General features: G+C 34.1%; 1 protein-coding gene across 9 annotated transcripts in view; it reads left to right on the forward strand.

Annotated features, from left to right (window-relative positions):
• Window positions 1-27581, forward strand: part of LOC136035321 (protein unc-80 homolog) — a 287805-nt gene that overhangs the window by 121049 nt on the left and 139175 nt on the right. For all 9 annotated transcript variants that reach the window (XM_065717033.1, XM_065717036.1, XM_065717037.1 and 6 more), the window contains 4 exons: window positions 5562-5803; window positions 12102-12274; window positions 16577-16722; window positions 24685-24769. In XM_065717033.1, the coding sequence (XP_065573105.1) occupies window positions 5562-5803; window positions 12102-12274; window positions 16577-16722; window positions 24685-24769 (646 nt within the window). The remainder of the gene's footprint in view (window positions 1-5561; window positions 5804-12101; window positions 12275-16576; window positions 16723-24684; window positions 24770-27581) is intronic.

The raw sequence follows: 27581 nt of genomic DNA on the forward strand, positions 1-27581 counted from the left end.
TACACGCGCTGGGGGGCTTGGGGGGGGGCGAAGCGCCCCACCAACTAGGTGTTGGGATGGCGCAAAGCGCCACCCCAACAGCTAGTATATGTGGTATAGATCTTAATACTGATTGTTTTTCCCATGGACAATTGTACGTTGCATGTTCGAGGGTCGGTAAACCTGACAATCTATTTAGATGCAGCGACAATTGGACAGCGAAGAATTTTGTATATTCGCAAGTTTTACGCAGTTCATTTGTATTGCATCTATCTATCTATCTATCTATATAAAAACGAGTTGTGTGTATGCATGTTTGTTTGTTTGTAAAAAGAGCGTTTGCATATGACGTCATTATTAGTACATACGGCTTTGTATATGCACAGACAATGGGAAAGCCAAGAATGTTGTATATTCGCAATTTTTACGTAGTTTGAAACACATATATAAATCTATCTATATTCACAGGTGGGACACAGGGACACAACTACAATGGCGAGTAACTAATATGGCGCGTAACGACTTACGCGCGCGGGGGGGCTTGGGGGGGCGCGAAGCGCCCCACCAACTAGGTGTTGGGGTGGCGCAAAGCGCCACCCCAACAGCTAGTATATATATATATATATATATATATATATATATATATATATATATATATATATATATTTCACACATATATATACAGACGACATATATATATATATATATATATATATATATATATATATATATATATATATATATATTCTAGCTGTTGGGGTGGCGCTTCGCGCCACCCCAACACCTAGTTGGTGGGGGCGCCTCGCGCCCCCCCCAAGCCCCCCCGCGCGCGTAAGTCGTTACGCGCCATATTATGTTCCTTGTGTCCCGGTGTCCCGGTCGTCATTTATATCCCCCTGTGCCCCCCGGCGTCCCCATTGTAGTTGTGTCCCTGTGTCCCGGTCGTCATTTATATTCCCTGTGTCCCGGTCGTCATTTGTATCCCGGTGTCCCGGTCTGTATATAGCCTACATTCGTTTTTTAGTTTTGTTTTTCTCCTTTATTTTTTTCCTTTTTTCTTTTTTTTCTTTTTTAGTTTATCTAGATTTTTAGATTTTTTAGTTTTTTTATTAGTTTTTAGTTTTTTTGTAGTTTTTACCATTTTTTTAGTTTTTTTAGTTTTTTTTTTTACTTATGTCCTGGTCGTCATTTATACTCCCTGTGTCCCGGTCGTCATTTGTGTCTCGGTGCTTTGTTGATTGCTAATTTATATTATATTTATATTTATATTTTTTATATTTATTAATATTTTTTTAGTTTTCTTTTTCTCTTATTTTTCAGTTTTTTCCTTTTTTTTAGTTTTTTCTTTTTTAGTTTTTATTTTTTTTTTGTTTTTTACCTTTTTTTAGTTTTTTTAGTTTTTTTAGTTTTTTAGCTTTTTTAGTTTTTTTATTAGTTTTTAGTTGTTTTTTTTAGTTTTTGCCTTTTTTTAGTTTTTTCAGTTTTTTTTAGTTTTTAGTTTTTTACCTTTTTTTAGTTTTTTTTAGTTTTTTAGCTTTTTTAGTTTTTTTTCTTTTTATTTTTTTTTGTAGTTTTTACCTTTTTTAGTTTTTCTTCTTCTTTTGTATTAGTGTGAAATAATTCAGACGTCATATGCGGACAAACACGACGTCACTCGACAGACAGACAGTTTTTTTAGTTTTCTTAGTTTTTTTTTTTTTACTTATGTCCTGGTCGTCATTTATACTCCCTGTGTCCCGGTCGTCATTTGTGTCTCGGTGCTTTGTTGATTGCTAATTTATATTATATTTATATTTATATTTTTTATATTTATTAATATTTTTTTAGTTTTCTTTTTCTCTTATTTTTCAGTTTTTTCCTTTTTTTTAGTTTTTTCTTTTTTAGTTTTTAGTTTTTTTTTTGTTTTTTCCCTTTTTTTTAGTTTTTTTAGTTTTTTAGCTTTTTTAGTTTTTTTATTAGTTTTTAGTTTTTTTTTTTTAGTTTTTGCCTTTTTTTAGTTTTTTCAGTTTTTTTTAGTTTTTAGTTTTTTACCTTTTTTTAGTTTTTTTTAGTTTTTTAGCTTTTTTAGTTTTTTTTCTTTTTAGTTTTTTTTGTAGTTTTTACCTTTTTTAGTTTTTTTTCTTCTTTTGTATTAGTGTGAAATAATTCAGACGTCATATGCGGACAAACACGACGTCACTCGACAGACAGACAGACAGACATAACCCACAAACAACTTATTTTTATATATATTTATTCATATTTTTTTAGTTTTCTTTTTCTCTTTTATTTTTCAGTTTTTTCCTTTTTTTAGTTTTTTTTTCTTTTTTAGTTTTTAGTTTTTTTTAGTTTTTTACCTTTTTTTAGTTTTTTTTAGTTTTTTTAGTTTTTTAGCTTTTTTAGTTTTTTTATTAGTTTTTATTTTTTTTGTAGTTTTTGCCTTTCTTTATTTTTTTCAGTTTTTTTTTAGTTATTAGATTTTTACCTTTTTTTAGTTTTTTTTAGTTTTTTAGCTTTTTTAGTTTTTTTTTCTTTTTAGTTTTTTTTGTAGTTTTTACCTTTTTTAGTTTTTTTCTTCTTTTGTATTAGTGTGAAATAATTCAGACGTCATATGCGGACAAACATGACGTCACCTGATCCACAGATCCACAGATCCACACACAGACAACTTATTTTTATATATATAGATATATATATATATATGTGTGTGTGTGTGTGTGTGTCGTCTGTATAATCATTGTTAAGTAAATGTAAGTAAGATTGCGGTCCTTTTTATGTATACACTAGCAGGAAATAGTGTAAATATAGTTACATGGAAATGAAATGAAATGAAAATATAGTTACATGGAAATGAAATGTGTAATTTGAAGTAATGGGAGGGGACTAACCTCTAAATCTCTTGTGTACCTGCTTCTGTCATCTATGATTCTAGTTTATATTTCTGACCTCAAAGTAGTCTCTAGTGAAACCATTAGGGGCTTAAATTACCGTAACATATTTATTGAAAAATACTGCTACTACTAACACTGACAACGTCCTGTAGCACCAACCTGTCTGAGGCCGACACAGCTTTGCACGCTTCTCTTCCATCCCAATCTATTAAAAGTCTTCCTCTTTACGCCCTCTCGAGAAGTTCCTATTTCCCTTGAATGTCTACTTACGACATCCCCCCACCCCATTCAGGGAGCCCTGCTTTTCGTTTGGTCCTAAACGGTTGCCTAATAAAGAGGATCTTGGGTATTCTGTCATCCTTCATTCGCAGAATGTGTCCTAGTTATATCAACCTTTCTCTCATTTTCCCTAGAAATCGGGATTGGCCTGTATTTTTGTGCTGCTTACTGTTAGGATTTTGAAATTCTATTCCTCATTTTAAACAAAATTTGCTTAAGGAATTTGACATTTATATTGAAATGAATAGAATGGTATAATCATTGCAAATTTACTGTTTTTGGACCCTGGAGAAAATGCTCGTTCTTGGGAGTTGTAAAAGTTTTATTTCAGATTCTAAAAAATACTTCCGAAGCAGGGCCAGGGGTTCGTCCTATTTCTTAAGCACTTATAGATGAACTTCAGTTTGAATCGCTGCCTGCTAGCTTGCCAGCAGAAACTGAGCTCTCCGATCAAAAGCAGAAACATGGCTCTAGAAAGCGGAAACTTGGTGGAACAATTTCAGATAGTCCTCTCTGGCATAGACGATAAAACTCGAATTTCAGCTTTCATACCGTAGGCTCTGACCTAAAGACAATTGAAATTCTTCCTTTTTGGCTCCAGGCAAGAATTATGCACAGCTTTTGAAAGTGTTGTATCATATTCTTCAACCCGGGCAGATATCTACACCTTTTGCAAAACTGTGGAGGATAAACCCTGCCACTGTCTTCCAATAAACTGAGTCAGCTGCGTAAAAAAAAAATCAAAGTGTTGTTTCTGAATACAATTAAAGCAAAAGAGTTCTAAATTTTCTGCTAAGGTAATGCTAAACTTTTAATTAAACTGAAATCTTAAATCAAGAATTACCAGCGACATCTAAGCTTTTTCCCGTTTTCTTTAGTACTATTTTAGACCATTACTCCCTTTGTTATTACAATATTGTTAAATTTTATAGAACAAAATTTTGATAACTGGCCTCATTTGAAATTTTGATTCATTCAACGAATATTTGCTTTTATATCCAATTAGAAGCGTATTTTGGTTGACAGTTTGATCGAAGTTTTCTTGTTAAATTCTAAATAAAATTTGCTAGTGAAATATCCATTGCAATAAATACTTTTTGATTGTACAATTAGTTGGTATTTAAAAAATCAGGATTTTACGGAATGTGGAAAATTATTCCAGATTTTTAAAACAATTTTATTATCCAGTTTTATTTTTAAGAAAGAAGATTATGTGTAGATGTGGTAGGCAGTATTAGGGCTTAAATGTAAGTAGGATTGTATGTAGGTTTACACTTATCATGGAAACATACTCTTTACTTAGACTTTTTACTTGGGCAAGTCTCTAATTAAGTAAGCTAATTATCTTAAATTATTGATACGTAATCATCTCTTCTTTATGAATGAGGTAAGCCGGGTCTGAACTACCACACTTTTATACCTTTATGGACTTGAATAATGAGAAAAAAATTGGAGTAACATATGTCCCCTAAAGTGCAATGGCTGATCCATCATTTCTGCCACGATTTAAAAACAGTGTTTAGAAACGTTTATTGGAGACTTTTCGTGTCTTTATTAATGGTTAGTGACAAAATATCTTTCTTATAAACCTTAAAGTTTGCGAGAAAATTGAACAAAAGGAAAGGGAAAGAAAGCAAATTGTGAGCAAAACGAAGAGCTTTTGCCTTAATCCAACTACAATCTGAACTAGTCGAGTTCTAACGAAATAGACAGGCTACTCGAACGATTAAATTCTCCTAACTGGATTTACAAATAAATGACTTATGAGAACCAAACCACGTCCTTATTTTCAGTTTATTGAAATGTAGAATGTAGGAAACTTTATGGTGTATTATTGTCAAGATCTGACGAGTAAATTACAATCCCTCTTCACACATTAGTATACACGGTAGAGGAACTCTGCCTTTCCAAATGGTGATGCAAGGAATCCATTTTCAAGAGAAATGAATTCTCTTCCCAATTCGCAATTCTCCTGCAATGTCAATATGATTGAACCATGCGCGTAGTATATATTCTTGGATTGTCTAAATTATCTAATTGAATTTATTCCTAGTTTAAACACGAATCACATTTCAGCTAACTTCTTTGAGAATATGGAAAAGATGTTCCCGAAACAAACGATGAACCAAAGTCGATACGTGGATTTCAACTAGGATAACCGACAGATGAACTGCAGGAAGTCTTCCTAGCAAACTTTATGAAAAAAAGTTATCTTTGAATAGCTTAAAAGAATACCAATTGCAGAGATCTACCAGTGCATTAATGGAAACTTTTAGGTAATCGAAACATAATTTTGTAGACCCGGGGAACACACTTTAGCAATTTCTATTCGAAACAGAAGCATGCTGAATATCCTCCCATATAAATTCTTTTTTTTTGGGTGACACAAAATGTGGTTGCTTTTCAGAATGTGTATTTATTTATCTTTTTCAGAATTTTATCAAATGCCGGGTGTCCATATGAATGTGATGAAACTCGTCAACAAAACTGTTGTGAGCACGTAAGACAGCATGCAACACATATTTTAACTCGACTACATAAACAAGAATCCACGACATTTGTCGAGGCCATGCAGCTGCTTTCATTAAAGAGACTAAATATGAACATATTAATGAAGTCGCTTCACTCATTCAGTGGCTTTTGCATGGAACAAGCATGTCTTTTGTCGCCACCCTGTAAGTCAAGTATTTATTTTAGTCACTCTACATTAGGCTCTCCAAGTAAAGTACTTAAATACCATACACTGCCAAAAACGACACATTTTTTTAAATCTGAATAAAGGCGAATTCCTCTGACTTCTACGCATTTAACATGCTGCAGGGATGGTTCCTTTTTTGTCATCTGTGTTTTAGCCTGTGTGTATTGTATCTCTTGTGAAAATTACGCTAATTACCACACTTTTTGCTTCAACCTGTCCAAAGGGTCAATGGCAAATCGATTCAACCTAACTCGGTAATAGCTATTTTCAAAGACTATACTGCATATTCATGATGTACAAAAGTAGTATAGTAATTGCAGATTCTACTGCACCTAGATCATCCCATCAATGTACATAATTTTTAGTCCATTTTACGTCATTTTAACATTAAATATCGCACATTTTGGACATTTTCCTCCCTACATTCCAAATGAAAACAGGTCCCTGGAAATCAAATTTGGTTTCATTTTTACACTTGTTCAGAATGTGAACATGGGTTCTAGGTCTCACCTAGCTCACCCATAATTTACCTCATTTTCAATTAAACTCACACCATTTTAAGTTATAAATTTAAATTTTTAATTTAATTTTCCTGGCTGAGTGGATTGGTGCGCTGGTTTCAGGATCCTTTGTTTTAGAGGGCTAGGGTTCGAATCCTAGTATACCCAATTATTTAGTTTGGGATGGGGGTCAATGGCGTGACTCTGTAAGCTCAGCCAGAGTCGACCCAGCTCTAATGGGTACCTGGAGAAATCTGGGGAACGTAAACAGGAAGGGTGTGCGTAAGCACAGGATGGTTGGCCCTCAACCCCCATTGCACTTCCTGGCTGAAGGGCCAAGAAACGAAGATCAACACCGCCGGTAGGGATTGTAAAGTCTAATGCTGTATTCTTAACCTTTTTATTTTAAATTAGAATTTCCGACATTTATGTAATTTCCCATCCTGAGCTATAAGTTCAAAACAGGTCTTGTGAAATAAGAATTTGATGAATTTGTGAAATAAGAGTTTAATTATATTCCATTTTTCCTATACTACTGATAAAATGTAATAATTTAATATGATTCAATATTTAGTGGATAGTTCGTTATCAGTATCTAAATAATTGTTATTGCGTTTCTCTTTTCTTTCTATAACCATTAAAATCATACCTGTATCTAATTTTTGAAATTTATTTTCAAGATCAGCTGCTTTTGAATCAAAACGCTTAGGTGCAAAAAGATCAACCTTTAAAATTAATAATGATAACCATTTTTTTTCGATATTTGGTTGTAACACATTTCATCGTTTAATTGTGTATTCCATTCCAATGTGTAAATCTTCTTTCCGAATGTTTCGATTATATTTATTTTCCATTTTCATTTTGCTTAAAAGTTTCTCCATTTATTAGTAAATAATTTTATTCAACAAATTTCCAAATCGAAAATAATTTACATATTAACAAATAATTTACTATCAATGACTTTCATGATTGCTTTTCTGTCTGAAAATATAACGCAGTAAATGTTGTATTGCTTAGCAGGTTTGATCTAATAAAAGCTTAATTTCTATATCAGCAGTTGATCCACTTCGATAAATATTCTATTCATGCTTTGAAACATCAAAACAAAATAAAGTATATACTGTTTTAAAATCATTGTAACTTATAATTGTTCCACTTTCAAAATTTTTATATTTATATCCTAATTTTAAAAATCGCTGGTAAGCGTTATAATAATCTTCATTTGCACCACTGAAATCACATTTAAAATCTTCTTGTGGATATTTATATCCATTTACTCTCACTTCAATTTTATTTGTGTTCATATGGTCAAACACCATATTGTTTTGCGTATAACTGTTATCTTTTTCAGATTTCTGTAACATAAAACAACTTTAGTTGTATTAAAGCGTTTACTGACTACTCTTCATGTTAATTCTTTATCCATTTCATCATCACTTTTATAGATATTATATGCTTCCCATATTAATTCAAATGAGCTGCCAATTCCTAATCCAGACTTTAATTGTTCCGCCTTTTTCGTTAATCCAGCTTCTAATTGAGTTGCTATGGGTAAACTGGGATGTAATACTGTAAAATCCATGATTACAACTACTTTACATGTTACAACTACTTTAAAATTGTGGGCTCCAGATTTTATAATCACATTGGAAAAATCGTTTCTTTTTAACACAATTTGATGTATAACGCTTCTAAAAACACTATTAATATCTTGAAAAATCCCAATAATCGTGGTGATGGTAAATACATACTAACCACGTGACTTTCTTTTGTTTTATTCAATCTTAAATAAACCACTACTGAAAGAGTTATTTCGTTTTGTCTGAATTGTTCCACCATCTGCTGCAACAAGTTTAAAAGTGCTTTCAAGCTCATTTTCTGGTTTAAAGGAATGAACGGGTTGGGTTTTATCTTCATACCAAAACATGTTAGTAGTTGCGCTTCGACTATGGCCATCTGAAAATTCTAATAAATTTTTAATAGTAGTCGTTAAGTTTATTGTTCAATTCGCTTCATCATTATTTTGCATGTTTGTTCCATCCAATCATGTTATTTTCACTTTTGCATAAAGGTAACTATCCCTTGAAAGAACCGAATATTCCACATCCTTTAAAATGAAATTATAATTTAATTGTTGAGATACATTCACACTGTTTTCTCTAATTTCTGTATAATCATTTTTGACTGTAGAACATTCAATAATGGGCTCTTTAAATATTTCCCAATAAGGAGCTACAACTTGATTCACTGCCATTTATATACTGAAAAAATTATTAAATAAACTTTGAAAGATTTTCAAACACTGGAGGCGGATCTTTGACTGTTACTGAGGGTGTCAACAGGAGCACCACCGGGGATGTAGTTTAAGCCCCTTCCTTAAAATCATTACATCCAATAAGCCTTTCCTCTGTTCATCAAGATGTTTGTTGAAATATCCCTTGTTATTTGAAACTATATCTTTTAGAGATCTCACATCATTTAACTCTCTTTGACTAAAATCTATCCAATCTTTTTCAGATACAGTCGCTCTATTTTTAAAGAATTCTAGTCGAGGTTTAATCATATTGTTAAGCATGAAACGAGCTTCATCTTATATATTTTTATGGACGTCTTAAATAATTAAGAATTGCTGATATATTTAAAGAAATTACCAATCCCGCTATCGTACTGTCTTGTATATAATAAGCGTTTCTGATTGATCAACATTTATTATAGATAAATTTTACTAAATAATTTCATGAAACTTTTTGCTAGTCTCATCACATAATATTTCTTCCAATGTTTCTACCAATAAAAGATATATGATTTTTAAAACTAAGACATTCATCAACAATAATACTAAGATATCTGATATTATTGGTAGTGGTACGCTTGACTATATAATTATCTATTTGTATATCAGTGATCCCAGGGTAATAATTAGAAGACCTACCATACATTAGAAACCCTGATTTATAATGATTTGCCAAAAGTTTATTTACTCTCATCCACTTATGTATGCCTAGTATTCCCTTTTTCATTATTTTTATTAAATGAGCTGAAGTCTTTGCTGCCACAGTAGAATGGTATCATCAGCAAAGCTGGGAAGGATGACCTTAGAATTAGTATATAAACATAGAGAATTATTTATCAAACTAATTACAGGACAGCTCAAGTCATTTATATTTATACAAGAAATAAAGGGGGGCCTAAAACAGAACCCTGGTGCACACCAAATTCAAATACTCTTTCACTCGACTTAGCTCCAGACATTTCTACATACCACTAAGACATGTGTCCTACCACTCAAAAAGGATTCAACTAGCTTCAATGCCTTTCCTCTTATTCCACAATTTTCTAGCTTCCACAATAAAATTACATGGTCAACAGTGTCGGATGCTTTCACAATATCTAATTAAATAGACGCCACTTTAAAACTCTGGTCGAAATTAAAACTGCCTTCTCCGTAGACATCCCTTTACGAAAACTAAATTGATTAGGATTAAAAAACTATCCATTTTCCAAAAACTCAGATACTCTAATGTAGATAAGTTTCTCTAATAACTTCGCTATAGCAGATGGGAGGAATATCGGCCTATAATTATTTACATTCTTATTCTCTCCTCCTTTAAAGAAAAGAATTACCCTAGACCCTCTCAGGCACTCAGGATATAAGCCGTCCTGGCCAAGTGGTTGGCGTGTTGGTTTGAGAATTCTTTGTCTAAGGCACGGGTCGGATCCCTGGCATAGCCAGTTATTTGGTATGGAACGGGGGTCAGTGGCGCGACTCTGTAAGCTCAGCCAAAGTCGACCCAGCTTTAAATGGGTACCTGAAGAAATCTGGGGAAGGTAAGCAGGAAGGGTGTGCGAAAGCACAGGATGGCTGTCCCCCAGCCCCCATTGCACTTCCTGGCTGAAGGGCCACGAAACTGAGATCAGAAACGCCAGTTTGGGCCTTAAGGGTCTAAGGCCATCATACCTACTACTTACTTACTTACTCAGGATATAAACCATTTTTATAACTTTCCTTAATCAGGTACAAAATTTGATGCGATAAGGCAGGAAAATTGCCATAAATACCTTCATTGACATTAAATCAGACCCGCAATACTATTTCGTTTCATTTTTTACGACATCGTTCAATTCTTTTTTAATAACCGGTCGTAGATACATTGATACATCACTACTTTCAGGCAAAAATTGGATAAAAGAGCCATCATTCAGATGTTGTGCAACTGACGATGCTTATCATCCTATACTAGAAAAATGATCACATATTCGCTTAGCTGTTTGAGGGATATTCTGATAATCATTGAAAAATAAAAAATATTATCGTGATTAATGGGATTAATCGCAGATTTTATCACTTTTCAAGTCTTGCTAGGGTTACCTTCTGCTTTTCAAAACAATTTCTCAGAAAATCTACCTTAGATTTACAGAGCAAACTATTCAACTTATTACTATATGCTTTATAAATATTTATATCACTAACATCATTACTTAATACTGACTTTTTACATAATTCTCCTCTCTTTGCTAAGAAACCAGAATACTTTCCGTAATTCATCTTCTGCAGTGTATCATAATTACTCTTTTTCTTTTTAATTTGACTGCACTCGACTATCGTATTCTTAGTTACTGAATACCAACTTGTACACTTATCATTTCCATTCATGTCATTATGATCTAAATAGTCAAGATTTGTATCTCCTAGCTTAGTTATTAACTTCTATACATTAATGCCTCAAAAAATAAATAAATAAAGTACAACGGTACCGATATGGGCTAGCCGGTGATAGACTAGCTTTATCTCAAAACACCATGCCCAAGTTATCACTGATTGTTGAGCAGCTATTTTTTTCGCTGTGGAAATGATGAGCCTCTCCTTTCATCTCGATTAGGCCTGGGCCCCGAGTAGGTTTTGTGATTCCGTTCTCAATAATAATGATAAAAGTGTGGCTAGCTACCCAAACAATCTATTTGTAGTATAATTACTTATACGAGCGGCACACTATCATGTGATCAATAACACCTCAGATCTTCCTAATGAAATTGAAAATTTTAAAGTCAAAAACAAAAAAAAAAAAACAAGATAATATTAATAAGTAAACTTATTGACTGAATCACTCTCCTTAAAGTCACAATTATCTGTAAAGAGAAATTTTCGGTTCCAGAGAAAAATTCTGGTCATTCTCCATCTGAAAGATTGACCGTGTAAATGCATCCAAGACATTGGAAGGTCCCATACTAATTGCCATGGAATAAATGACTCTAGTGTCGGGAATGGTCCTGAATAATAGACAAGCACTTTGACAATTTCCCTCACCATAGTAATAAAAGCAACTCCTCTTATGTCTCTTATGTGAGCTGTGACTAAAGGAGCGCCACTAACCTATTGCAGTATTTGGCAAGATATACGTTAAACAAAATTTCCTCTGAATACATAATTTTTCTATCAGTGATATTTTAAGCCTTCCTCCTTACCTAACATTACTCTCTTTACACGGAAAAACTATTTAAATCTTCCTCTTTTATTTTATATCTTTGACGAATCCTTCCAGGTTGAATATGATTGATCACCTTTCTCTGTTTTAGTTTTTGAAAAGGGTGTTTCTCTTGTTTTTATCGTGGCAGTGGAGATCGTTTTAAAGCTTTTCTAGTAAAAAATATTTCAAAGAGTCGGGATATATGCCCGACTTAACGAGTTGGCGCTTCATGATAATAGCAGAAGTCTAATCCTATTTGCTGTGAATCTGTTTGTTCATTTTTTTCTATCTTTATGTTTCTCTTTTGTAGTTTACAAGAGGTCATCTAGAGTATCGTCAGATGGCGGGAATCCAAACATGAGTAGCAACACTTTGATTGGTGGAATCCGGCCGATTGAATCTATTGTTATCCAGGCAATATTCAGGACATTAATATCAAGATTTGTTAGTGAACAAGCTCAATTAAAGTCACAAGAATCTTCGGTAGCTATCACTCTATTTCAATTTTTTTTCAAATTTTGTTCTATTGCATATACTATGGAAAAGGTATTAACTTGGAATATGTTCATAATTTCTTGGGAATCTTGATAATGTCTATAAGATTTTGTGAATAAGCTTTGACTTATTGGTTGAAGATACCATATTACCCAAACTGCCCAATCGATTCATGCTAAAAATGTCCAAAAAAGCTATTTCACTTTACCTAAAAATTATGACTTTACACCGTTTGGATCTTAGGGTTGCCATTAAGGCGAATTCTTTTTTGGCACCGTAAAAATAAATAAAATGTACCAGTTTCGCTCAAGATGGTAGTATATCCTTAAAGTCAATATTCACTAAAGACACTTTTTACTCGATCAAATGACCATTTAACATAAAACATTGAAAATACAAATACAACAAGAAGAGAAAAAAAATACCAGACTCGAACTTCGCTGACAGTTGGAAGTAGGGATTCTGAAGCATGGTCTTTGATTGCGGTGCATGGTTTTAGATTGCCTCATGTGCAGGTGCAATCGCTCTTCTTCCCATAAAATCTCCAAGTCTCTTTACTTCTAAGTTAAATTTAGGGATTAGATTGGTTCTGTTCACTCAGCCGACTGTAGCAGGTTTTATCTAAAAGTAAATGACCTTTAAACATGTACATCTTCAAGGGCCATTAACCCCCTTCCCCCCTTGAAGTCCATAATTTGTTCTCTTCCCCTTTATATACTCCTCTTCTTCCCATAAAATCTCCAAGTCTCTTCACTTCGTAGTTAAATTTAGGGATTAGATTGGTTCTGTTCACTCAGCCGACTGTAGCAGGTTTTATCTAAAGGTAAATGACCTTTAAACATGTACATCTTCAAGGGCCATTAACCCCCTTCCCCCCTTGAAGTCCATAATTTGTTAGATTTATCGATTATTCTTACTCAAATTGTGAAAGAGATAGTTTTTTCTTATCAATGCGCCCACCTCATAAAAAAATTCTGCCTGATGACTTGCTCTATAAATGCTCGTTTGCAAAGAGAACACGCTCTCTTCCCCTTTATATACTCCTCTTCTTCCCATAAAATCTCCAAGTCTCTTCACTTCGTAGTTAAATTTAGGGATTAGATTGGTTCTGTTCACTCAGCCGACTGTAGCAGGTTTTATCTAAAGGTAAATGACCTTTAAACATGTACATCTGCAAGGGCCATTAACCTCCTTTCCCCTTTGAAGTCCATAATTTGTTAAATTTATCGATTATTCTTGCTCAAATTGTCAAAGAAATTGTTTTTTCTTGTCAATGCGCCCACATCATAAAAAAATTCTGCCTGCTGACTTGCTCTATAAATGCTCGTTTGCAAAGAGAACACGCTCTCTTCCCCTTTATATACTCCTCTTCTTCCCATAAAATCTCCAAGTCTCTTCACTTCGTAGTTAAATTTAGGGATTAGATCGGTTCTGTTCACTCAGCCGACTGTAGCAGGTTTTATCTAAAAGTAAATGACCTTTAAACATGTACATCTGCAAGGGCCATTAACCCCCTTCCCCCCTTGAAGTCCATAATTTGTTAAATTTATCGATTATTCTTACTCAAATTGTGAAAGAGATAGTTTTTTCTTATCAATGCGCCCACTTCATAAAAAAATTTCTGCCTGCTGACTTGCTCTATAAATGCTCGTTTGCAAAGAGAACACACTCCCTTCCCCTTTATTCAAATTCTGTCAAATTCTCTTCTTCCCATAAAATCTCCAAATCTCTTTACTTCGTAGTTAAATTCAGGGTTTAGATTGATATTGGTCTGTCGGAAAATTCTGTGAAAAATCTGATGTGCTTAGTGTTCGATATTTAGTAAAATCTAATTGTAAGTGATCCTTAAGATTGAATTAAATAAAAAAACAAGGTTTTTAGCTGAAAGTAAGGAGCGACATTAAAACTTAAAAAGAACAGAACTTACTTTTAGGGGGAAGCAGCCCCTTTCATATACGAAGTAATTTCTGTTTGTTTTAAGTTTTAATGTCGCTCCTTACTTTCAGCTAAAAAAGCTTGTTTTTTTTAAATTAATTTCTGAGCGTTTTTGAATCAATGTATGTTTTGATTTTGGATCTCCGCAGAGAAATAATTAACACGAAATTTGCAAGTTTTTTTTTTTTTTTGGCTAAATGGCTTTCTCATAGTTTTGATCGAATGATTTTGAGAAAAAAAGGAACGGTGGAGGAAGCCTAGTTGCCCTGCGATTTTTTGGTTACTTAAAAAGGCAACTAGAACTTTTAATTTTTTACGAATTTTTTTATTAGTAAAAGATAAACGTAACTTATAGATTAGCTTACGTAACGAACTTTTGTAATCTCATGTTTTTATTACATATATGAGGGGTTCACCCCCTCGTCAGTACCTCGCTCTTTACACTAAAGATTAAATTTTGTCCCAATTCATTAAGAATGACCCCTGAATCACAAAAGCCGTAGAATAAATAGTTGAAATCACTAAAAATACTCTAGCGTAAAGAGCGAGGTATTAGGAGGAGGTGAGACCCTCATATGCGTAATAATTTCTGTTCGTTTTAAGTTTTAATGCTGCTCCTTACTTCCAGTTGAAAAAAACTTTTCATATTTATTTTTTCATTGTTTTTTTTTTAAATAATGCTAGAAAATCCTGCGCTCCCTTCATGGAAATTTTCTTCCCCCATGACAAATTCCTCGATGGAAAGTTCCCCCAACATATCCTCCTCTTGTCAACCCCTCCCCCCAACCAAAAAATCCCCCTGAAAACGTCTGTAACTTCCCAATAAGCGTTACTATATGTAAGCACTGGTCAAAGTTTGTAACTTGTAGCCCCTCCCACGGGGACTGTGGGGGAGTAAGTCATCCCCAAAGACATAGTTATAAGGTTTTTCGACTACGCTGAATAAAATGGCTATCTCAGAATTTTGATCCGTTGACTTTGGGAAAACAATTAGCGTGGGAGGGGGCCTAGGTGCCCTCCAAATTTTTGGTCACTAAAAAAGGGAACTAGAACTTTTCATTTCCGTTAAAATGAGCCCTCTCGCAAGATTCTAGGACCACTGGGTCGATACGATGACGCCTGGGAAAAAAAACAAATAAACACGCATCCGTGATCTGCCTTCTTGCAAAAAATACAAAATTCCACATTTTTGTAGATAGGAGCTTGAAACTTCTACAGGAGGGATCTCTGATACGCTGTATCTAATGGTGTGATTTTCGTTAAGATTCTATGACATTTAGGGGGTGTTTCCCCCTATTTTCTAAAATAAAGCAAATTTTCTCAGGCTCGTAACTTTTGATGCGTAAGACTAAACTTGATGAAACTTATATATTTAAAATCAGCATTAAAATTCGATTCTTTTGATGTAGCTATTGGTATCAAAATTCCATTTTTTAGAGTTTTGGTTTCTATTGAACCGGGTCGCTCCTTACTACAGTTCGTTACCACGAACTGTTTGATTAAAGACGTTGTATTAACAACGGGTGTAATTTTTCAACAAGATAGTGGAAAAAACAACCTTTTTGTCTAACTACAAGAAGAGTGTGAATACTGGAGCTTCACGTACAGAAGTCTATATTAATGGGATAAAAAGAAAAAAGAGAGGGAAATATAAACATTAAAACTTTCTCTAAGTGTTCGTTTTAAGTTAGATTGTTTTTTTCATTATTTTTTCTCTTTTATGAAAACCATCAGGACGTGAATCAGAAATAGTACTTTTACTGTTTATTAGTGGAAAAAATAATTTTTTTGTTAGTCTCCTACTGTCGTTTTGAAAGTTTCATCCGTTTTCGACATTTTCGTTTCTTTCTAAGATGCATGGAGAATTCTGTCTTTTTTTTACAAAATGGGACATGCCCCCTTTTTCTATCTTTAAAAAGTAGCAGGAAATAGAAATGAGTATTCTGTTTGTCGTATCTTGGATACCAAGTTAAAATGAGAACTTTACTTCTCTAACCACCTTGAAGCCTTAGCCTTAGAACAGCGGTATAAACCATAAAACTGCCATAACTGCCTTAATCAGCTTTTAGAGACTATCTATCTGCCCCATCTTTTTCTGTATTTCTTTATTATATAACTGTGTGTGTGCACAGGAAGCCATGTTGAAGGAGGAAGGCGCCTTGTTAGTAGGGCCAAAAAAATTTACAACCACAAATAGCAAGTTAAGTTTATTAAAAAAAACAAAAACAGGGATATTGTGGGAGAATTATTAATTTTGGGGTTTTTAAACCAAAGTTCCAACCTTCCTCCCTGCATACATGATATTTAATGTCTATTTTTATATGAAAGTGTGTAATTTAGCCTCTGCTCATTCAGGTCCTGTATGAGCAAGTCCGTCAGTTTCTGGCATATGTTCGAGATACTCATGCAAAAGTTTTTCGAGAGGTGGCACTCAGTGGTCTCATCGATACTACTAAAGACCTTAAAAGGGCAAAAAGTACTACTGACTCTCAACCAACCAGGTAATCTATTTTTTTCATTTTGTGCTTTACTATGTTTTTAATTAAAACACACTGTATCATGTCTTTCACACACATACACTGCTGAACTCCAATTTAATTTTTTATTTATTCCTTCTATTTTGTGCGTTAAAATAACATTTTTAGCTCGAACAGGAGCAAATGCTTTAGAGCCAAACTTTGATATTTCTCATCAGTTCAAAAAATAAAGAAAAACTGTTTACGCTGTCTCCCACTCTCTGAGGCTTTATTGCCGCGCTAAAGCGTATATATTCCTAAAAATATCTATTGTACATACGTAATGAGCCTTTAACATCAAGTGTGTATACAGTAAATAGAACGTAATACAGTATTGGGTAGTTACACCCTGAAAATTGGAGGGAGGTTTGTGGATAATTTTTTTAGAGGGTGGATGCCTGAAGCCTCAAAAAGAGAATTTACTGGCAAGAATTTTCCATTTTCCCTCGAAAAATCTTCTGGTTAATAAGGAAGGTGACTAAATCTCCTAATATCCCTACTTTTATAAGAATATATTAGGAATAAGCGTGTAGTGTGGATGTTGAAGGTGATAGGCTCCCTAAAAGCATTGAGATAAACGAAAATAAAGAGTGAAGAACAAAGGAATATACAGATATAATACTTGCGTCAATGATAATTGCAACGAGTCAAAAACAAAAGTGAAGAACAAAGAAATATCCTGTTCGTAGATAAGCGGGAGCAAAAATTAAAACGAGCCAAAAACTAAAGTGAAGAACAAAGAAATATGCGGTTACAAGACATGCGACAACTAGCAGTAGAACGAATTAAAAATGAAAGTAATAAACAAAGAAATATGCGGCTATAAGATATGCCACAGTCAAAACAAAGAAATATACGATTAGAAGATAATTGGCAGCAAGAATTAACAGCGATAGCGAGACAGCGAGTACCAGAGCGTTTTAAAAATCAAGTGAAGAACAAAGAACTGTGCTGTTAGAAGACAAGCACCATCATAATATTTGGTGCCAACAAAATGTGGCGCAAAATCCAGGACAAACCTATAAAGACGCCATAAACTGCGCAACTGTTAATATCATTAAGACCATTCAACTTTATGTATATTCCCTTTGGACCCTCCATTTTCCCAAGAAAAAAGTAGAAAACAAAGGTGATTCACTTGGAAGTTTTTACTTACAGCGAGAATCAATATGTGTAACCCTGCCGCATGCCGAGTACCGAGATCCTGCCTCGAAGTCGGTTACATATTTTTTTTTCTTTAAACCAACACATTGACATTTCTGGCCACAAAAATGATCAAAAAGGTGACAACTTTAAGGAAGAATTCATTGATTTCCCAGGGTGGTTTTATCGAGCCTCGGGTGACGCCAAGACAACAAGAAGATGCTCGCATTGATTTTGGTTATAAGACAAGTGACAACGAGAATCAATATTTACAAGCCTGATGTCCATCTTTGACGGGGTCTGGCCTCGAAACCGGCTAAATAGTTTTATTTTACTTTTTTACACGTGCATATTGACATTTCCGGCCACAAAAACGAACTAAATAGGTCGAAACCTTAAGGAAGAGTTTGTATTTTTCCGGGGGTCGTTGTATCGAGCCTATGGTGACGCCATAAATCAAGAAAAGGCTGCGGTTATGTATCTATATATATAAAAATAAGTTGTCTGTGGAAAAATACAAAAATTTATTTCATCATATACCATTTCAAAAACGAATGTATATACAAACCGGGACACCGGGATACAAATGACGACCAGGACACAGGGAATATAAATGACGACCGGGACAAAAGAAAAAAAGGAAAAAAAATGAAAAATAAAGGAGAAAAACAAAACTAAAAAAACTAAAAATAAAAAAAAAACTAAAAAGAAAAAAAGGGGAAAAATACAAAAATTTATTTCATCATATACCATTTCAAAAACGAATGTATATACAGACCGGACACCGGGATACAAATGACGACCGGGACACAGGGAATATAAATGACGACCGGGACACAGGGACACAACTACAACGGGGACGCCGGGGGGCACAGGGGGATATATAAATGACGACGGGGACACAGGGAATGTTCGATTAGCAATCACCATCAACAAAGCTCAAGGGCAATCATTAGAATCATGAGGTATAACTAAAAAAAAACTAAAAAAAGGTAAAAAACTAAAAACTAAAAAAAAGACCAATTCAAAAACGAATGTATATACAGACCGGGACACCGGGACACAAATGACCACCGGGACACCGGGACACAAGGAATATAAATGACGCCCGGGACACTCAAAGAGAAATCACAGACTGGGACACCGGGACACAACTACAACGGGGACGCCGGGGGGCACAGGGGGATATATAAATGACGACGGCGACACAGGGAATGGTCGATTAGCAATCACCATCAACAAAGCTCAAGGGCAATCATTAGAATCATGAGGTATAGATCTGAATACGGATTGTTTTCCCATGGACCACTATATGTTGCATGTTCAAGAGTCGGTAAACCTGACAATCTATTTATATGCACAGACAATGGGACAGCAAAGAATGTTGTATATTCGCAAGTTTTACGTAGTTAAAAACATATATATATATATATATATATATATATATATATATATATATATATATATATATATATATATATATATATCTATATTCACAGGTGGGACATAGGGACACAACTACAATGGCGCGTAACTAATATTTCGCGTAACCACTTACGCGCGCGGGGGGGGGGCGCGAAGCGCCCCCACCAACTTGGTGTTGTATATATATATATATATATATATATATATATATATATATATATATATATATATATATATATATATATATATATATATATATATATATATATATATATATATATATATATATATATGTATATATATATGTATATATATATATAAATATATGTGTGTGTGTGTAAAGCATGAGGGGGCGAAAGCTGGCCTAATATTGAGAAGATATTAGTTTAGTTTGGATAATTACACTTAATTTCAAAAAGCAAATGCGATTTGTGGGCTGTTTCTGTTGAAGTATTGTTGAACAAAAGTTAAATTTTAATTCAAAAAGTTGTATTTGATGGGTGTTAGCCCTCCTCTCAATTAGGTTAATCCACCTGAAATGAAAAACACCTGAAATGCTACAGAAAAATGAAGTGAAATTAAAAAAAAAAAATCTCAAATAAAGTTAAAGAGCGACGTTGAAACTTAAAACGAAAGTTAATTCTTCCATACATCAACAGGGAGACCTCCTCCTCCTTACTTTCCCGCCCTTTACGCCAAATTTCACCTTTTGTTCAGTTCTTCAGGACGACTGCTGAAATACAAGGGCCTTTAAATTATAATAAAAGGCGTTTTAAAGCACAACGAAACTTTACCGTTCATTCGATTTTAACTCAGGGTGTATCAGGGGTTCCAAGTGAAATGATGACTCTGTATGTATTTTCGGCCTGTATGTAGTTCGGACAACATTACCGATGTATTTAGTATTTCACCTAAATCCTGAGCAGGGTTGACAACTGGCGACGTCGTCAAAATGTGACAAAGAGATCCGAAAAGTTTTTTTTTTGCCTAAAAAGTGCGACAAGCCGGGCTTTTGCCGCACAAAAGTGCATGCCTGTTCACTGATTTCTGTGACCAGAGTTTTTTCAACCCAGTGATTAAAATCAATCCATCAAATATTAAACATTATACATTACGCAATATATTAAACAGATAATATATTAAGCAGATAAAGAAATTCACTAGTTTAAGCAAAACGAATGAAAATTTACTTTTTCTTATTCTCTGATAAGATCTTTGACTCCTGGCTTCAACACAGCTTCTTGTTTTGACCATAGGCAGCGTAATAGCGATGCCTAAGTAAAGAGCGATGTGTGCACAATATATTATTTCTGAATCTTTTTTTAAGACCAAGGCGCTTCGTATGGAAAGAGTTGTCGTAGAAGCTTCGAAAGGGGCTTATTCGATTGGCAACTGCAAGTTAGCCATTTTGTTAAGTATATTTGAAAGGTCCAGTAATTAGGTCTTTGGGGATGACAACCCCTCCCCGTGTCACGGCCCTTAGCGCAAGGACTATCGGCTATAGTAGTTGTCCATTATTAAAATTTAAGGTTTTTCTAGAAAGGGGTGTCGTATATCTAATATACTTGTGATATATAAACTTGAAGATGGTAAGTAAACTTGCGGGTGCGGTACATTCAATTGGAAATCAGAAGTCCTGGTGTTCTTTTTAAAAGTCAAAAGTGGTAGGAGGGTGAGTAGCCCCGTAAAGAGCAAGACGTTTCAGAAGGGACATCCCCTTTCATATACAGGGTAATTTCTCTTTGTTTTAAGTTTTAATGTCGCTTCTAAAAAGAAACTTTTTTAATTTATTTCTGATCGTTTTTCAAATAATACAGAAATACATATAACTGCTTAATAAACTGTTTAAATAACTATTTGATAAATATGTTAAATACTTTGTGTTAAAATTCAAAGTCATAGTCATAGCTCTTTACTTCACTTCTGACTAAAATCAGTGGGCAGCCACGTTTGAATCGGTGATCCCTCTATCTGTAGTACATTTCAATAGCAAAAACTGTGTTCAAACTATAAATTCAAAACTTACAGCCCTTTCCGGTACATGAAGGAAGTTACCCTCTCCTCAACACCTCGCTTTCCACACCAAAGTTTTTTTTAGTACTTTAAAATTTTTCTTATTGATCTAATTAAACGACTCTTGTGTTTCAGGAGTCATTATTAAATAATCGGAACAAAATTCAGACATTAGCCCCAAGAGCAAGGTGTTAAGGAAGGGGTTACCCCATTTATATACGTAATAATTTCTGTTCATTTTAAGGTTTAACGTTTTTCCTTACTTTCAGTTGACACAACTTGTTTTTTTAAATATAATTTTTGATGGCTCTTCAAATAATACTAAGATGTCCGGCTCCGTCTCCATGGAAAAACGCACGCCCCATTCCCATGCACACAGGAAGATCCTCTGGACCGTTGATTTTCAAACTTATTTAGACACAGTACCCCTTTTACCCACAAAACATTTTAGGAACCTCTTCTCAGTTATCGGCACTAAGTAAATTATAGCTGAAATATAAATAAAATTGCCAGTCCTAGAGTGTAAGGGTTGTTTTATTTTTGTTTCTCGGCCGCGTACCCCCTAAAAAAAATTACTTACCCCCAAGGGGTACGCTTACTACAGTTTGAGAAAAACTGCTTTAGACAATTCAATCCCGGTGAAAATTTACCCCGGGCAATTACCATAAACACCTCCACGCGTAAAATTAAGTCACCAAAGAGAAAGCAAGGCAAATAAAATAAACTCGTATAGGAACTCTGGCCCCATAGAAAATCCCCAGCACAGAGTTCACCTCCCCTCCTTTGCCAAAAAATATGCAAACTTCCCAAAAACAGATACTATACGTAAACAATGGGCAAACCTTATAACTTAAGGACCTTCCTTCCAAGGGCTCTGGTTGTCTTGTTATATCCAAAGGCGTAGTTTTGGATTTTTAGTTATGCTGAACAAATGGCTATCTTAAAATTTTGATAGGACGATTTTGAGAAAAAGAAGCGCAGGAGGGGACTATCTGCCCTCCGATCTTTTTGGTCACTTAAAAAGGGAACTAGAACTTTTAATTTCCGTTCGAATAATCCCTCTCCAGACGTTGTAGGACTATTGGCTCGATATGATTACCTGTGGGGAAAAAAACAAACTAATAGACGCACATCTGTGATCTTACAAATTGAAAAACGAGTTTAAAATATGATTTCAAGCAGTAAAGCAGTTTATAAAGAGTGTGAAACATCCTAAAAAAGTCACTAAGATTCTACTTTCAAAGTCACTTGGTTTTAAGCAATGGTGTTTGTTTCTCTGTCAAATAGGTATTTGTTTTGTTCTTCTATCTTTCATCAGCCAAGTTAAGCATGTTTTCCGTTCTCTGTTAGTTTAAAAAAATCATACATATTAGATAATTGCTAAAATACATCCCCCCTCGCCCAGAGTTCTCATCCTGATATTTTGGGCAGGAAAAACTGGAAAAACTGAACAATTTACTCCTTTAAATTGTATATTTGAGTAATTATTACAACTTTAAAAAATCTTTCTCTTACAAGCTCATGTGAAGTTCGCCCATGGACAGAAGTCTTAAATCCATAAAAACTCAAAGAACTAAAAATTGTAAGATACAATATGTAAAAATGTCCTCCCAGAAGCCTTGGACAAGGAAGCTTAGGTGCTCTACCCCCAAGAAGTTTAAAATGATCAAATAAAGATATAAAAAAAAATAAAAAATTGGGATGTTAGTACTGATTTGAAAAATCTACGTTTATCTTCCAGAATTGCAAAAGAAAAAAAAATTATTCAATTTGTCAAACTTAATATTATAAAAAGAGTCTTAACCTGTTCTCGTTTTAACTAATTTGACCCAGATTATATCTAAACTTTTTAAGTTAACAAAATCACTTATTTTACTAGAATCTCATATTAGAAAAAAACCTATGGTTTTTATCAAACGTTATGTATACCCAGTGTGGTCTTAAGAACAAAAATGTTTGAAACCCATATGAAAAGCCTCCCTTTTCAAAATCACACATCACACACAGGAAAAAGCCTTCGGTCCTTTTTTCGTTGGAATAGTAAAGAACAAACCAAAGAGAGTCAGGTAGTGGAATCACTGAAATATGGTATAGTAACCAAGAAAAGCAATTTTTGCGAGATTTACGTGTGTTTTATCATCGCTTGTCGAACTAACCATAATACGAACTATCCGCTTGTCGAACCTATATCATCTTGTATGTGAAGATGCAGTTTTTTGTTAGGAATTACGTTATTTTTTAAATATTATGCTTTGTCAATTGCAGAATATACTAGATTTAGCAATTTCCTTCCAAATTTCCTTCAAACAACTCTTTGATGTTCCAGCGCCCCGCTAGTGGTGAAGAAGGAAAAAAAAAAGGAAGAAAAGTGAACACACAAGTGCTACCTATACAAAAAAGTGATCTTCCTTATCGTTCAATCTAGGGGACTGTAACTTCACTGTGTAAGATTTTCGGCTATAGCGATTGTAACGGAGGATTTTTTTTTTTTTGATCTGACGCCATTATTTAAATTATTTGCCATTTTCTGGAATTCTCATAAAATTTGTTTTTGGAATAATATTTCTTTTGCTAAGACTAATCAAGATATTAGAGATAAACTCCTGAACTATCTGCAAGTGGCAATTTTTTTTTCTAACTAGTCAGTTTGTTTTAAACGTGTATTTTACTTTTTTGTTAGTAGGGGTTGGGGTTCAATTTATTCTGGGTTACAGCTGCCGCTGCAACCGCGATACTATTGAATAGAGGGCATGCAATCTGATTCGGAATTGTTAAGCCAACAACAACAAGAGAGGGTTTCTCCCACTTTGCCAATCCGTATATGTTGCAATTATAACAGAAAACACCAGCTTCATATTTAAATTTTTTAGATACCCTCTAAAGCGTACATATCTTTTTACAGGCATTTACTAAAAAAAAAATATCATTAAGCGTCATGCTTGTTACTTGCTGTGTTATGTTACCTCGCCTTAGGAGGACTTTTCACTTCGTGTCGTACATAAATGTTTGGCTTTTTAAAAAAAAATTATAATCTTTTATGTTCTGCTGCCGAATAGTTTCTGAAAAACTTTATTAGGAACTTTTCCCTTCCCTTCCCTTCCCTATTCCCTTCCCAGATTTCATAATTTTTACTATTTTTTATATTTGGCGTAATTATTACCCACTTTGCTTATCTTTTCAATTGTTGCCTGAGAACTATCTTTTGTATGAGAACTTGTTCTCTCCTTACTTTCGTTTACTGCCAACTAAGTTTTGCTGTTAATTTTCCTAGAATATTACAGTTGTCAATAGTTGAGCTGTAATAGAGGAAAAATATGTCTTCAGTTGCGAATAGAATGTAATCTCTTTTCTTTCTTTCGTATTCAGTGTTTCTGATCCTTTGAATGATCAAGTTGTTCAAACACCCACGTCCCTAGATGGCACTAAGCGGTTGGACATTGAATCTAATTTGGTAAGTTGTATTTTAAAAGCTTACAAGCTGAGTTGAATTAGCTCATAAAACAAATTGTAGGGATAGTTCGAGAAGAATAAGCATTACTGGGCATTGTTTTGATCCACTACGGTTGAAGTTTAGACCATATGTCTAAAGGGTTTTAGTCAAATTAACTTTAAAAAATAAATATTATGTCTAAAGGGTTTTAGTCGAATTAACTTTAAAAAACAAATATTATGTCTAACGGGTTTTAGTCAAATTAACTTCAAAAAATAAATATTACGTCTAAAGGGTTTTAGTCAAATTAACTTTAAAAAATAAATATTACGTCTAAAGGCTTTTAGTCAAACTAACTTTAAAAAATAAATATTGAGCGTTCTTTTTTTTTCTGGTACCAATTCCTATTTTCAGATAATAGTGTCGGGATGACTTAGAGTCAATGAATGACACTAAAGCGTAAAAAAGATAGAAGGGTAAAGTCTGCTTATTAAATGCTCATTTACCGATAAGATTCGGTTTATTGTTAATTTCAAAATAATTTTAATAGATTAATTCTATTTAGAGTTTTCTCTTTCTATCAGTTAAAATCAAGCGAAAATTATATGGTTATTCCTCATTGTTCTTAAACAGTCTGACTTCTTATTCTTCAGTACAAGTCTATACTTGGAATATACTGATTCCGTTTTAAAAAGAGCTATTTCAATGCTTTTATTTTTTTACTTGACTGCGCTACCGAACTAGCTTAGAAATGTTTTTTTTATCAAGTTATACGGCAATATCCGTATAACCTGATTTGATTTTGTGCGTTAACTATATTGTGAATTCTGTCTGTTTCATTTTTTTAAACAGCCCTTTTCTGTACCATATGTATGCAAGCCATCTCAGCTTTTATTTGATAATTTTAGGGACATGGAAGTCCAAGACCCACTGACTTCTGTGGGAGGAGCTTCGGCTTCAAATTTTGCTTTATTTTTACTTCATTTAACTGAAAATATGTTCTTTTTGCCATCATTTTAAGCATTTTAGGCTTCTAGGGGAGGGGGGGGGACTTACAGTGAAACTCCTGATACCTCTCTTAATAATCTCCTACATTTTTGATATAATGTTCAGCACAAAACTTAATGGCCCTACGCAAAGAAGAAGCACAGGAGGACCTTACTTAAAGTTGTCCTTGAGGTTCCTCCCCACATAGAAAGAATTAAAAACTCTGACCAAAAAATGCAGTTTTTCATGTTATGGCGTGGTTTCTTTACTAATACCCATTTCGATAATCTTTGGATACCTCCCCCCCCCCTTCGCCTCCTCTCGCAGAAAGATCAAATACTGACGATGAATCATAGTATTTGTCAAATTCAATTTGACTTTGTTTTATAATGCCAAGGAAAAATGTACTAAATATTAATTTCCGTAGATTTATTAATCGCTTTCGTTTTTAGCGCCCGGGCAATGATGAACGATAAAAGTATTATTTTTTGTTCGAAAATGAAATTTTAAATAAACTGAATATTTTTTTAACTGAAATTAAAGAGCAACATTAAAACTTAGAACGGATAGAAATTATTCCATACAAGAAGGGAGCTGCCCCCTCCTCAATACCTCGCTTTTTATTCTTAAGTTTTTTAGGATTTCAAAAAAGCTTCTTATTCTAATTAAACGACCCTTGTGTCTCAAGTGTCGTTCTTATAGAATTGGGACAGAAAGTCAAACTTTAGTTTAAAGAGAGAGGTATTGAGGAGGGGCCATCCCCCCTCCAATATATATGTAATAATTTCTGTTCTTTTTAAGTTTTGATGTGGCTTCTCACTTTCAGCTGAAAACTTGTTTTTTATTCAATTTTTTATCGTTTTTCAAATAATTACGGGAAATATGCCTCCCTCCTTCATGAAGAAACCTCCCCGACAGACTCCTTCATGGATAGTTTCTCCCGTGCAAAGTTTTCCCCCTCCAGATAATTCTATCCTTGCTGAAAATTCCCTCCGGTTTTTTCGTGCGGCTTGAAAGTTCTCCTTAGCTTACTTTCATTGAAAAAAAAACAACTTGTTTTTCATTTAATTTCTGATCGTTTTTCAAATCAAGCCAGAAGCCCCCACCCCCCAGTGGAATTTTTTCTGGAGATATTCCCCTCCCCAATGGAAAGTTTTTCCTGCAGGAGATATCCTCTGCCGTCCCCTCATAGAAATATACTCCAAACAATTCCAAAACTGCAGAAAATTTTCATGCAAACATCTCAACATGCAAAATTTAGTCGGCAAAATCAATGTAAAACAAAAAAAGAAATTTTGTATAGGAATTCGGGCGAATTCTCCGAGTGTAAAACTTACTGGAAAGCTCACCCCCGGAAATTTCCCTCCCCATGAAAATTCTCACAGTGGAAAATTCCCCAAGCAGCCCCCTCCCCCCTCCCGAAAAAAATATATACATCCCAATAATAAATACTATACTGAAACAATGGGTATGTTTCATAACTTACAGCGTATTCCAGGGGCTGTGGGGTGTTAATGGGTTACACTGAACCTATTGAACTTGGTTGATCTTGATTCAGCATAAAAATTTGATTCTTTTGATGTAACTATTGTTATCAAAACTCTGATTTTTAAAGTTTTGGTTACTATTGAGCCGCGTCGCCCCTTACTTACAGTTTGTCACCACGAACTGTTTAATCGACATCCAAATCAAGATAAGTCAAGAAAAGTTTCAGGAATGGTAATTATTTCACACCTTTATGAAAATAATTAGTAAACTATGAGATTTTTCCATAATTCACGACACTTGCCGCTGGGACTGCGTGGGTAATCAAACAGTTCGTGGTAACGAACTGTAGTAAGGAGCG

Source organism: Artemia franciscana, chromosome 14 (genome assembly GCF_032884065.1).
Source record: "Artemia franciscana chromosome 14, ASM3288406v1, whole genome shotgun sequence".
Lineage (NCBI taxonomy): Eukaryota > Metazoa > Arthropoda > Branchiopoda > Anostraca > Artemiidae > Artemia > Artemia franciscana.